This window comes from Oncorhynchus clarkii, chromosome 2 (genome assembly GCF_045791955.1).
Source record: "Oncorhynchus clarkii lewisi isolate Uvic-CL-2024 chromosome 2, UVic_Ocla_1.0, whole genome shotgun sequence".
Classification (NCBI taxonomy): Eukaryota; Metazoa; Chordata; class Actinopteri; order Salmoniformes; family Salmonidae; genus Oncorhynchus; species Oncorhynchus clarkii.
Genome location: NC_092148.1, coordinates 93662416 through 93674764, shown reverse-complemented (window position 1 = coordinate 93674764; position 12349 = coordinate 93662416). Strand labels below are relative to the sequence as shown.

Here is a 12349-nt window from a genome sequence, read left to right as displayed (position 1 = left end):
AAACTTCCTTCTATATAAATCTATAAACTTCCTTCTATATAAATCTATAAACTTCCTTCTAGATAAATCTATAAACTTCCTTCTAGATGAATCTATAAACGTCCTTCTATATAAATCTATAAACTTCCTTCTAGATGAATCTATAAACTTCCTTCTAGATAAATCTATAAACGTCCTAGATAAATCTATAAACTTCCTTCTAGATAAATCTATAAACGTCCTTCTAGATAAATCTATAAACTTCCTTCTAGATGAATCTATAAACGTCCTTCTAGATAAATCTATAAACTTCCTTCTAGATAAATCTATAAACGTCCTTCTAGATAAATCTATAAACTTCCTTCTAGATAAATCTATAAACTTCCTTCTAGATGAATCTATAAACGTCCTTCTAGATAAATCTATAAACTTCCTTCTAGATAAATCTATAAACTTCCTTCTAGATAAATCTATAAACGTCCTAGATAAATCTATAAACGTCCTTCTAGATAAATCTATTAACTTACTTCCAGATAAATCTATAAACGTCCTTCTAGATAAATCTATAAACGTCCTAGATAAATCTATACACTTCCTTCTAGATAAATCTATAAACGTCCTTCTAGATAAATCTATAAACGTCCTCCTAGATAAATCTATAAACTTCCTTCTAGATACATCTATAAACGTCCTAGATAAATCTATACACTTCCTTCTAGATAAATCTATAAACGTCCTCCTAGATAAATCTATAAACTTCCTTCTAGATACATCTATAAACGTCCTAGATAAATCTATACACTTCCTTCTAGATAAATCTATAAACGTCCTTCTAGATAAATCTATAAACGTCCTCCTAGATAAATCTATAAACTTCCTTCTAGATACATCTATAAACGTCCTAGATAAATCTATACACTTCCTTCTAGATAAATCTATAAACGTCCTTCTAGATAAATCTATAAACGTCCTTCTAGATAAATCTATAAACGTCCTTCTAGATAAATCAATAAACGTCCTAGATACATCTATAAACGTCCTAGATAAATCTATACACTTCCTTCTAGATAAATCTATTAACTTACTTCCAGATAAATCCTTTAACTGTTAAAAGCCTAGATTGAGATCTAATCATATTATGTATCTGATGGGGGCGGCAGGTAGAGAGACTTACAGTAGAGAGACTTACAGACTCTCTTATCCACTACAGTAGTGAGTCATTTAGCAGACTCTCTAATCCACTACAGTAGTGAGTCATTTAGCAGACTCTCTTATCCACTACAGTACTGAGTCATTTAGCAGACTCTCTTATCCACTACAGTAGTGAGTCATTTAGCAGACTCTCTAATCCACTACAGTAGTGAGTCATTTAGCAGACTCTCTTATCCACTACAGTACTGAGTCATTTAGCAGACACTCTTATCCAGAGAGACTTACAGTAGTGAGTAATTTTGCAGACTCTCTTATCCAGAGAGACTTACAGTAGTGAGTCATTTAGCAGACTCTCTGATCCAGAGTCACTACAGTAGTGAGTCATTTAGCAGACTCTCTTATCCAGAGCCACTACAGTAGTGAGTAATTTAGCAGACTCTCTGATCCAGAGTCACTACAGTAGTGAGTCATTTAATAGACTCTCTGATCCAGAGTCACTACAGTAGTGAGTCATTTAATAGACTCTCTTATCCAGAGTCACTACACTAGTGAGTGCATACATTTTCATACTGGTCCCCCGTGGGAATCGAACCCACAGCCCTCGGACATCACAGAGGCCATTGTGAAATAGGGGACAGACAGTGCAATTCTCTAATCCAAGCCCACTGTCTCAAGACCATAGGTCATAGGTCCTTTGTCTGTCTAGCTCTGGCCAGTCCCAGGGGGCCGTGGGGTGTGGTGGTAACCTCACCCCATCCTGCTGGAGATCGAGTGCTAGTCAAGGTGTCGGGGGGGAGCTCTGGCCCAGTGGCTATAGTACAATAGCCAGGGATAACGTATGCAAGCCAAGGATGAGATCCATGGGAAACGGTGGTGGGAAGAACATCTGGGCCCTGACCTCTGGGCCCTGACCTCTGGGCCCTGACCTCTGGGCCCTGACCCCCTTGGAGGCTTTGCTGCTCACACAATGCTGGGAGAGGGAATGGAGAGACACTGGGGAGGGGACTGGACAGTGACTAGAGTAGCCTGGTCCCAGGTCTGTGTGTGCCGTCTTCACAACTCATATGGTCAATCGTGACAACAAAGAGTTGGTAAGACAGCACAAACAGGACCAGGACAGAGATGGAGAGGGGGGCTGGGGAGGAGAGGGGCGTCTGTTTAGGAAACAAGGGCCAGGCCGTACTGATCGGGCACGGACGGAGAGAAAGAGCAAGAAGACATTAAAAGATGTCAGTGCATATACAAAATACGCCCCTCCCCACTCTCTCCCTGATGTTTAACAACTACACAGGGAGCCAGAAACTCCCCACTCCCTCCCTAATGTTTAACAACTACACAGGGAGCCAGAACCTCCCCACTCTCTCCCTAATGTTTAACAACTACACAGGGAGCCAGAAACTCCCCAGGCCACTGATGTTTCATTCTGTGTCCTCAAGCTGGAGTTCTATACCCACCTATACCCAATCTATATCTATACCCACCTATACCCAATCTATACTTACACCCACCTATACCCAATCTATATCTACACCCACCTATACCCACCTATACCCAATCTATATCTACACCCACCTATACCCAATCTACACTTACACCCACGTATACCCAATCTATACCCAATTTACACTTATACCCACATACCCAATCTATGTTTATACCCAATCTATATCTATACCCACCTATGCCCAATCAATGTCTATACCAATCTATATCTATAGCCACCTATACCCAATCTATACTTACATCCACCTATACCCAATCCTTACTTATACCCAATCTATATCTATACCCAATCTGTCTATACACAATCTATATCTATACCCACCTATACCCAATCTATACTTACACCCACCTATACCCAATCTATGTCTATACCCAATCTATATCTATACCCTGCCTGTACCCAATCTATATCTATACCCAATCTATATACCCGCCTATACCCAATCTATACTTATAACCAGCTATACCCAATCTATATCTATACCCGCCTATACACAATCTATACTTATACCCACCTGTACCCAATCTATATCTATACCCAATCTATACTTATAACCAGCTATACCCAATCTATATATATATATATATACCCAATCTATACTTATACCCACCTGTACCCAATCTATACCTATACCCACCTGTACCCAATCTATACCTGTACCCACCTGTACCCAATCTATACCTGTACCCAATCTATACCTCTACCCAATCTATACATATACCCACCTGTCCCCAATCTGTATCTATACCCACCTGTACCCAATCTATATCTATACACGCCTATACCCAATCTATACTCACCTGTACCCAATCTATATCTATACCCACCTGTACCCAATCTATATCTATACCCGCCTATACCCAATCTATACCCACCTGTACCCAATCTATACCTATACATGCCTATACCCACCTGTACCCAATCTATACATATACCCACCTGTACCCAATCTATATCTCTATACCCGCCTATACCCAATCTATACCCACCTGTACCCAATCTATGCCTATACCTGCCTATACCCACCTGTACCCAATCTATACCCACCTGTACCCAATCTATACCTAGACCTGCGTATACCCACCTGTACCCAATCTATACCTATACCCAATCTATACCCACCTGTACCCAATCTATACCTATACCCAATCTATACTTATACCCACCTATACCCAATCTATACCCATACCCAATCTATACTTATACCCACCTATACCCAATCTATACCCATACCCAATCTATATCTATACCCAATCGATATCTATAACCACCTATACCCAATCTATATCTATAACCACCTATACCCAATCTATATCTATACCCACCCATACCCTATCTATACCTATACCCAATCGATACCCGCCTATATCCAATCTATATCTATACCCAATCTATATCTATACCCACCTGTACCCAATCTATATCTATATAGGTATAGATTTGGTATAGGCGGGTATAAATTTAGATAGATTTAGATTGGGTACAGGTCTATAGATTGGGTAAAGGTATAGATCGGGTACGGGTGGGTATAGGTATAGATTGGGCACAGGTGGGTATAGGCAGGTATAGGTATAGATTGGATACAGGTGGGTATAGATTGGGTACAGGTGGGTATAGGCAGGTATAGGTATAGATTGGGTACAGGTGGGTATAGATTGGGTACAAGTGGGTATAGATATAGATTGGGTATAGGCGGGTATAGATATAGATTGGGTACAGGTGGGTATAGATATAGATTGGGTACAGGTGGGTATAGATATAGATTGGGTACAGGTGGGTATAGGTATAGATTGTGTATAGGTTGGTTATAGACGGGTATAGATATAGATTGGGTATAGATTGGGTATAGGTGGGTATAGATATAGATTGGGTTTAGGTGGGTATAGATATAGATTGGGTTTAAGTGGGTATAGGCGGGTATAGGTATAGATTGGGTACATGTGGGTATAGATTGGGTACAGGTGGGTATAGGTATAGATTGGGTACAGGTGGGTATAGGTATAGATTGGGTACAGGTGGGTATAGGTATAGATTGGGTACAGGTGGGTATAGGTATAGATTGGGTACAGGTGGGTATAGGTATAGATTGGGTACAGGTGGGTATAGGTATAGATTGGGTACAGGTGGGTATAGGTATAGATTGGGTACAGGTGGGTATAGGTATAGATTGGGTACAGGTGGGTATAGGTATAGATTGGGTACAGGTGGGTATAGGTATAGATTGGGTACAGGTGGGTATAGGTATAGATTGGGTATCTATACCTCTACCCAATCTATACCTATACCCGCTTGTACCCAATCTATACCCACGTGTACCCAATCTATACCCAGTGGTACCCAATCTATACCCAGTGGTACCCAATCTATACCCACTTGTACCCAATCTATACCCACTTGTACCCAATCTATACCTATACCCGCCTATACCCACTTAAACCCAATCTATACCTATAACCACCTATACCCAATCTATATCTATACCCGTCTATAACCAACCTATACCCAATCTATACCCGCCTATACCCAATCTATACCCAATCTATCCCCAAATCTATATCTATACCCAATCTATACCTACTGTAACTATCACTCACCCAGGCCACTGATGGTGTATTCTGTGTCCTCAGGCTGGAGCTGGATGGAGGGCTGTTCTGGTTGGCCCTCCTCATGGTAACAGAGCCGGTAACCCTGGACGACCACGGAGCCTGGAGATGGCTGCCATCGAACCAAGATGGAGGTGCAGTTGAGAGGCTCCAGTTGCTGCAGCAGTGGGGCAGGTGGCACTGTGGGGACACAGGAAGGAGAGTTGGTACGAAGAGGATGATGAAGGACACAGGAAGGAGAGTCGGTACGAAGAGGATGATGAAGGACACAGGAAGGAGAGTCGGTACGAAGAGGATGATGTGGGGACACAGGAAGGAGAGTCGGCATGAAGAGGATGATGAAGGACACACGAAGGAGAGCACGGAGGAAGAGGATGATGAAGGACACAGGAAGGAGAGTCGGCATGAAGAGGATGATGAAGGACACAGGAAGGAGAGTCGGCATGAAGAGGATGATGAAGGACACAGGAAGGAGAGTCGGTATGAAGAGGATGATGAAGGACACAGGAAGGAGAGTCGGTATGAAGAGGATGATGAAGGACACAGGAAGGAGAGTCGGTATGAAGAGGATGATGAAGGACACAGGAAGGAGAGTCGGTATGAAGAGGATGATGAAGGACACATACTGGCACCGCTTCAGGCCAGGGCACATAGGGGCCGATTCGGATTTAGGAGTTTACGTCTTTCCTACACACATCTTGTAACGTCTGCTTCCAACTCACACCCTCAAACACCTAGATCCCCTGAACGCAGATCCCAATCACCTAAATTCTAATCACCTGTTCACACACCTGTATGTCATGATCACACACTATTTAGTTCAGTTCTTTGCACCCCGTCACTGTGAGGTATTATGTGTTTTGTGACACACGTCTTTCGGAGCTCTGTTTTTCCCGTGATTTACTCCTCCCGTGTATGATAGTTTTTGGCCTGCCTCACTAACGATGCCTTTTTTCCTACTCCCTGCATGTACTTTAAGCCTATCGGATTTCCTGTTATCAACCTATTGCCTGGTCTCCCGGAGGACATTACTAGCCTTTTCACTGCCTGTACTGTTGCCTTTTTGGATCCTCTGTGTATGTTGTAACTTTAATGTGTTACAGAGTTAATGTTTGAGTTTATTCTTTGAGCTGTATCTAAAGATATTTCTTTAGATTTATTTGCATATGTAATTGTATTGGGTTGTGTTGAATTACGCTTTTTGACTGCAAGTCCCAGAATGCCTTGCGAGAGGAATGAGTGATAACGCGCCAATTATGTGCAGGTGCGAGTGATTGTGGCTGACTTTCCAACAGCATCTTACCTGCATTGCTCTGTACCAAAACAATTGTTGTTAAATGTAACGTAAACAAGTATTCTTACTAAAATAAGCTTTCGTATCAAACCCGACGTCCCGAGTCATTACTAAGAAGTTAGCAAATCTATCATTTGGTGCCGAAACCCGGGATATGAGCTGCGACGAAGAAGTGGCTGAAATGGCTGAGGAGGAACGTCGGCATGAAGCAGAAAGAATGAGACGAAAGCGGGGTACCATTCGAGGCGCAACAACGCGGATTTTGAATCAGATTGACGTGGAAATATCCCAGTCAAATCCGGATACCGATCACTTGAGTACATTGTTGGAATTGCTATCCGCTAAGGAGGACAGTTTGTTTGAGCTCGATCGTGGAATTGAACAGTTAACGTCATTGGACGGATTGGAGGCAGAGATTGCATGCACGGAGGATTACAAAGAACGCATTATCATGCTGAAGAGCCGTGCACAAAGAGTGATAACGAAGAAACAGGACGTCAATCCACTACCAGCCTGGGTGAGTGACGCTAACTCAAACATATCACAGAGACAATCAGTAAGGCTACCGAAGTTGATTATTGAGAAATTCTATGGAGATGTCAGTATGTGGCAGGAGTTTTGGAGCCAATATGAGACTGCTATTCACAACAATGATTCCCTGTGTAAAAAAGAGAAGTTTACCTATCTGAAAACATATCTCACTGGACCAGCTGCAAAGGCAGTAGCAGGACTGATGTTAACAGACAGTAACTATGATAATGCAATCACTCTACTCAAGAGCAGATTTGGAAGGAAAGATCTTGTGATTAGTGCTCATATGTCAAAGCTGCTGAATCTCACACCTGTGAAGAAATCCTCTGATCTAAATGCATTGAGGCAGCTATATGATGAATGTGAAATTCAGATTAGGAGCCTGGAATCACTGGGTGTAATGTCAGAAACCTATGGAAGCCTACTATTCCCAATCTTACTGCAGATGATTCCAGAGGACATAGCTCTTGACTATAGTCGTCAGAGGGGAGTAGATGATGAATGGAAAGTGTCTGAGATTATCAGTTTCCTACAGAAAGAGGTTCAGAGCAGGGAGAGAGCGCTACAAATGACAAGATCATACAACCAACAGAAAGAGAGCAAACCATGGAACAAGTCATGCTTCTCCAATGAAATGAAAACAAAAAGACCCAACATGCCCTCTGCTGCAGCACTGCATACAACCAGCCAGAAGGAACAACAAACGTGTCTATTTTGTGACAGTGCAGATCACAAATCAGAAAACTGCACTGACTACAATATTGCTACACGCAAAGAGAAACTAAAGAACATGGGAAGATGCTTTGTATGTTTAGGACAGAGACACATAGCAAAATTCTGTAAAGTCAAAGATGTGTCATGTGCAACATGTGGAAGCAGACATCACATTGCGGTTTGTACCAGTAAGAGGAGGGAGGTGCAACCCCCTACTGTTTCTGTAGATGCTGTTGTTTCCTCAGTTATTCCCCATTCAGTGAAGATGAAACCAGATGGACAGAACACTGTGTTGCTACAAACGGCAAAGGCATGGGTAGAAGGCCCATCGGGCAGGAAGATAGCTCGTTGCTTACTAGATGGAGGCAGTCAGAGAAGCTTCATACATGAAAACCTTGTGAAGGGCTTGAAGCTACCAGTAATCAGACAAGAGGCACTCACTCTTCACACGTTTGGCTCCTCTGCCCCAGCAACGTCCCAACGCAACACAGTGAAAGTCATCTTGGAGAATGTCTGGGACAAACAGCAGAGAATAGAGATAGAGGCAATTGAAACCCCACAAGTGTGCACAGCTGTGATGAAGGTTCCTGGTGAACGGATTCAGTATGAGCTCAGTAAAAGGGGACTGCAGCTCGCAGACTTTCCAGGAGATGACAATGATCCTGAACTCTCTGTCCTGATAGGAGCAGACTACTACTGGCAGATAGTATCAGGCAGAGTGGAGCGACTGACGGAGACGCTAGTTGCTTTAGAGAGCACCTTTGGATGGTCGGTGCAGGGACCCGTGTCCATGTCAAGTGTCGCCGAGGCAACTTGCATGTTCATCCCACTTGATGAAGACACACTAGTCTCCAAGCAATTGCATGCATTCTGGGAGCTTGAGTCTCTGGGTATTCTAAGCGAGAAAACACAGAACTCAGAGGAAACCGAGGCTCTACAAAGGTTTGAGGAAACAACCACCTTCAAAGATGGGCGATACCATGTGGAGTTGCCATGGAAACGAGAAATGCCAGAACTCCAAGACAACTATAGAATCGCCAAGAAACGGTTTGAATGTCTGAAGAAAAGGCTGAAGAAGGATGTGACGTTGTACAGCAGATACAATGAAGTAGTAGAAGACTACTTACAACAAGATATGGCAGAGGACGTGCCCAAGGACAACGCATCAAGTGCAGACAACGTAAAATACTACTTACCTCACCATGCAGTACTCCGAGAAGATAAGGTGACAACAAAACTGAGAGTGGTGTTTGATGCCTCGTCCCATGAAGATGGCTGTCCATCTCTCAATGACTGTCTACTCACAGGACCGAACCTGAATCCGGATCTGCTCAGCGTTCTGATAAAGTTCAGACTACATGAGATCGCATTCATGGCAGACATCAAGAAAGCTTTCCTGCAGATATCCCTAGCAGAGAGAGACAGAGACGCCGTGAGATTTCTATGGCTCACTGGCCCACCAAGAGGAGAAAATGAAGAGGAGCTGCGTGTGCTGAGGATGAAAAGAGTGGTATTTGGAGCTTCCCCAAGTCCATTTTTGCTGGCAGCTACAATCAGGAAGCACCTGAAACAATATGAAACAGAACAACCAGAAGTTGTAGAGATACTGAGAGAGTCACTCTACGTAGATGACTTCATTGCAAGTTCACGCAATGTTGAAGAGGCTTACCTTGTGACAACAACTGCAAAGCGAATGCTGTCGAATGCAGGCATGGACCTCTGCAAGTGGATGACAAATTCTCCTGAATTGAAAACAAAATGGGAGGAGAGTACGACAACTGAACACCCATTGACGCTAGAAACACAAGGATTAGCGCTGAAGGTTTTAGGTTTAGTATGGAGGCCGGAAACGGATGACTTTGTGTTTGACCTCAGGCCGTTACTGAGCATTCTAAGGCAAAAGGAAAACACAAAGAGAAGTGTTCTGCAGTCGTCTGCACGTATCTTCGACCCTCTTGGTTTCTTAACTCCCTTCACCATCAGGATCAAGTGCATGTTCCAGGAAATGTGGGAGAGGGGACTCAGCTGGGACGAAGAATTACCACCTGATCTGACACGAGAATGGCAACAGTGGTGTTCAGAACTACCCCAGTTACACCAGCTCACCATACCAAGGTGGTACAGAACAGACATGCGGCCACAGAATAACCACACCCTGAAACTACACGTGTTCTGTGATGCAAGTGAAAGGGCTTACAGTGCAGTAGCTTACTTGCAAGGTGAGTCACAAGACAGGGAAACAACAAGTCTAGTCGCATCCAAGTCCAGGGTAGCCCCACTTAAGAAAATGACGCTGCCACGCCTGGAGCTCATGGGAGCTGTGATTGGAGCGAGACTAGCAAACAACTTGATGACCACACTGAAAATGGAAGAAAAACAGATTAACATGTGGACAGACTCGATGATCGTGCTGCATTGGATTTGCAGCTCAGCTCAGAAATGGAAACAGTTTGTTGCGAACAGAGTGACGGAGATCCAGTCCTTGACCAATCCAGAGTCATGGTCACATATTGAAGGGAAAACGAATCCAGCTGACCTCCCTACAAGAGGACAAACTGTTAGAAACTTGACACAGAGCGAGCTATGGTGGAATGGACCCAGAATTCTGACATCACCCAATCAGTCCGAAGAGACTGATGATAACAAGGTTCCGGATGAGGTGAATATAGAACTCAAGTCCAGTTGCCAGGCTACTGTACAACTCGCAGCAAACAGCACAGACAGCACTGAACCTGTGTTGGAGCTTGAAAGGTACAGCAAACTGAAAAGAGTGTTCAGAGTCACCGCCTGGATAAAGAGATTCATAGCCAATGCTCGTACAACCATAAAGATGCAAGGTGAACTGACTGCTGACGAACTGTTCGATGCAGAAAAGTACTGGATTAAGGTAACACAACAACAGAGTTTCGGACAGGAGATCAAACTACTGAAGGCAGGAAAAAGCCTAAACAATGACTGTAAAATCAGAGAACTGAAACCTTTCCTGGACGAACACGAACTACTCAGTGTAGGAGGAAGACTGCAACAGTCCAACTTCACATTCAGAGAGCAGCACCCATGGATTCTGCCCAATAAGTCCAGATACTCAGAAATGCTGATACAGTACCACCATGAGAAGATGATGCATTCTGGAGCAAGTGACACTCAGCACCCAACGTTAAACAAGCGGGAAATGACACGCAGATGGAAGTACAGGCAGAGACTTGTGACCAGTTTCTGGAACAGTTGGCGAAGAGACTACTTGCTGGATCTAAAGTCAGCACACCGCTGTGGCACACCACAGCCCACCCCACTGAAAGCGGGTGACGTTGTACTCATTGGAGAAGATAACCTACCCAGACAAACCTGGAAACTAGGAAAGATTGAGGAACTGTTTCCAGGCCGAGATGGCTTAGTTAGATCATGTTCAGTTCGTACTGCTTCGGGGACTTTGTTGAGGAGACCTATTCAGTTGATATACTGCCTAGAGATCTAGATGAACACAATTGTTCATCGGGGGGGGAGGATGTTGTAACTTTAATGTGTTACAGAGTTAATGTTTGAGTTTATTCTTTGAGCTGTATCTAAAGATATTTCTTTAGATTTATTTGCATATGTAATTGTATTGGGTTGTGTTGAATTACGCTTTTTGACTGCAAGTCCCAGAATGCCTTGCGAGAGGAATGAGTGATAACGCGCCAATTATGTGCAGGTGCGAGTGATTGTGGCTGACTTTCCAACAGCATCTTACCTGCATTGCTCTGTACCAAAACAATTGTTGTTAAATGTAACGTAAACAAGTATTCTTACTAAAATAAGCTTTCGTATCAAACCCGACGTCCCGAGTCATTACTAAGAAGTTAGTTAATCTAAAAGTGTATTACCTTCTGCCTGCCCCTGGACCCAGCTACCTGCCTCCTCCTGTGTATGACCTTCTGCCTGCCCCTGGACCCACGTTCCTGCCTCCTCCTGTGTATGACCTTCTGCCTGCCCCTGGACCCAGCTACCTGCCTCCTCCTGTGTATGACCTTCTGCCTGCCCCTGGACCCAGTTACCTGCCTCCTCCTGTGTATGACCTTCTGCCTGCCCCTGGACCCAGCTACCTGCCTCCTCCTGTGTATGACCTTCTGCCTGCCCCTGGACCCAGTTACCTGCCTCCTCCTGTGTATGACCTTCTGCCTGCCCCTGGACCCAGTTACCTGCCTCCTCCTGTGGTCCTTTACAATAAACACCAGCTGCGCTGTGCGCTTGAAACCAGCTTGATGAACTCTGCATGGGGCTAGGCTAGGTTAGGCTAGGAATTCACAGAGAGAAACACAACCACTGTGTGTGAGAAGACTATCCCTACCACATAACCCTAAACTTTATCCATAAGCCATGAGGAACTGACCATGACCCACCAGTTGGGATACACTTCTATAAGTGACCAAGCAGATGTGGACCTGACTACATCAATACAGTAGTCTGACCAATCAGATGTGGACCTGACTACATCATTACAGTAGTCTGACCAATCAGATGTGGACCTGACTACATCATTACAGTAGTCTGACCAATCAGATGTGGACATGACTACATCAATACAGTAGTCTG

General features: G+C 43.9%; 1 protein-coding gene across 1 annotated transcript in view; it reads right to left on the bottom strand.

Annotated features, from left to right (window-relative positions):
* Positions 1-12349, bottom strand: part of LOC139378565 (protogenin B-like) — a 49453-nt gene that overhangs the window by 23060 nt on the left and 14044 nt on the right. Inside the window, exon 11 of the mRNA XM_071120856.1 lies at positions 5230-5418. Coding sequence (XP_070976957.1) covers positions 5230-5418 — 189 coding nt within the window. The remainder of the gene's footprint in view (positions 1-5229; positions 5419-12349) is intronic.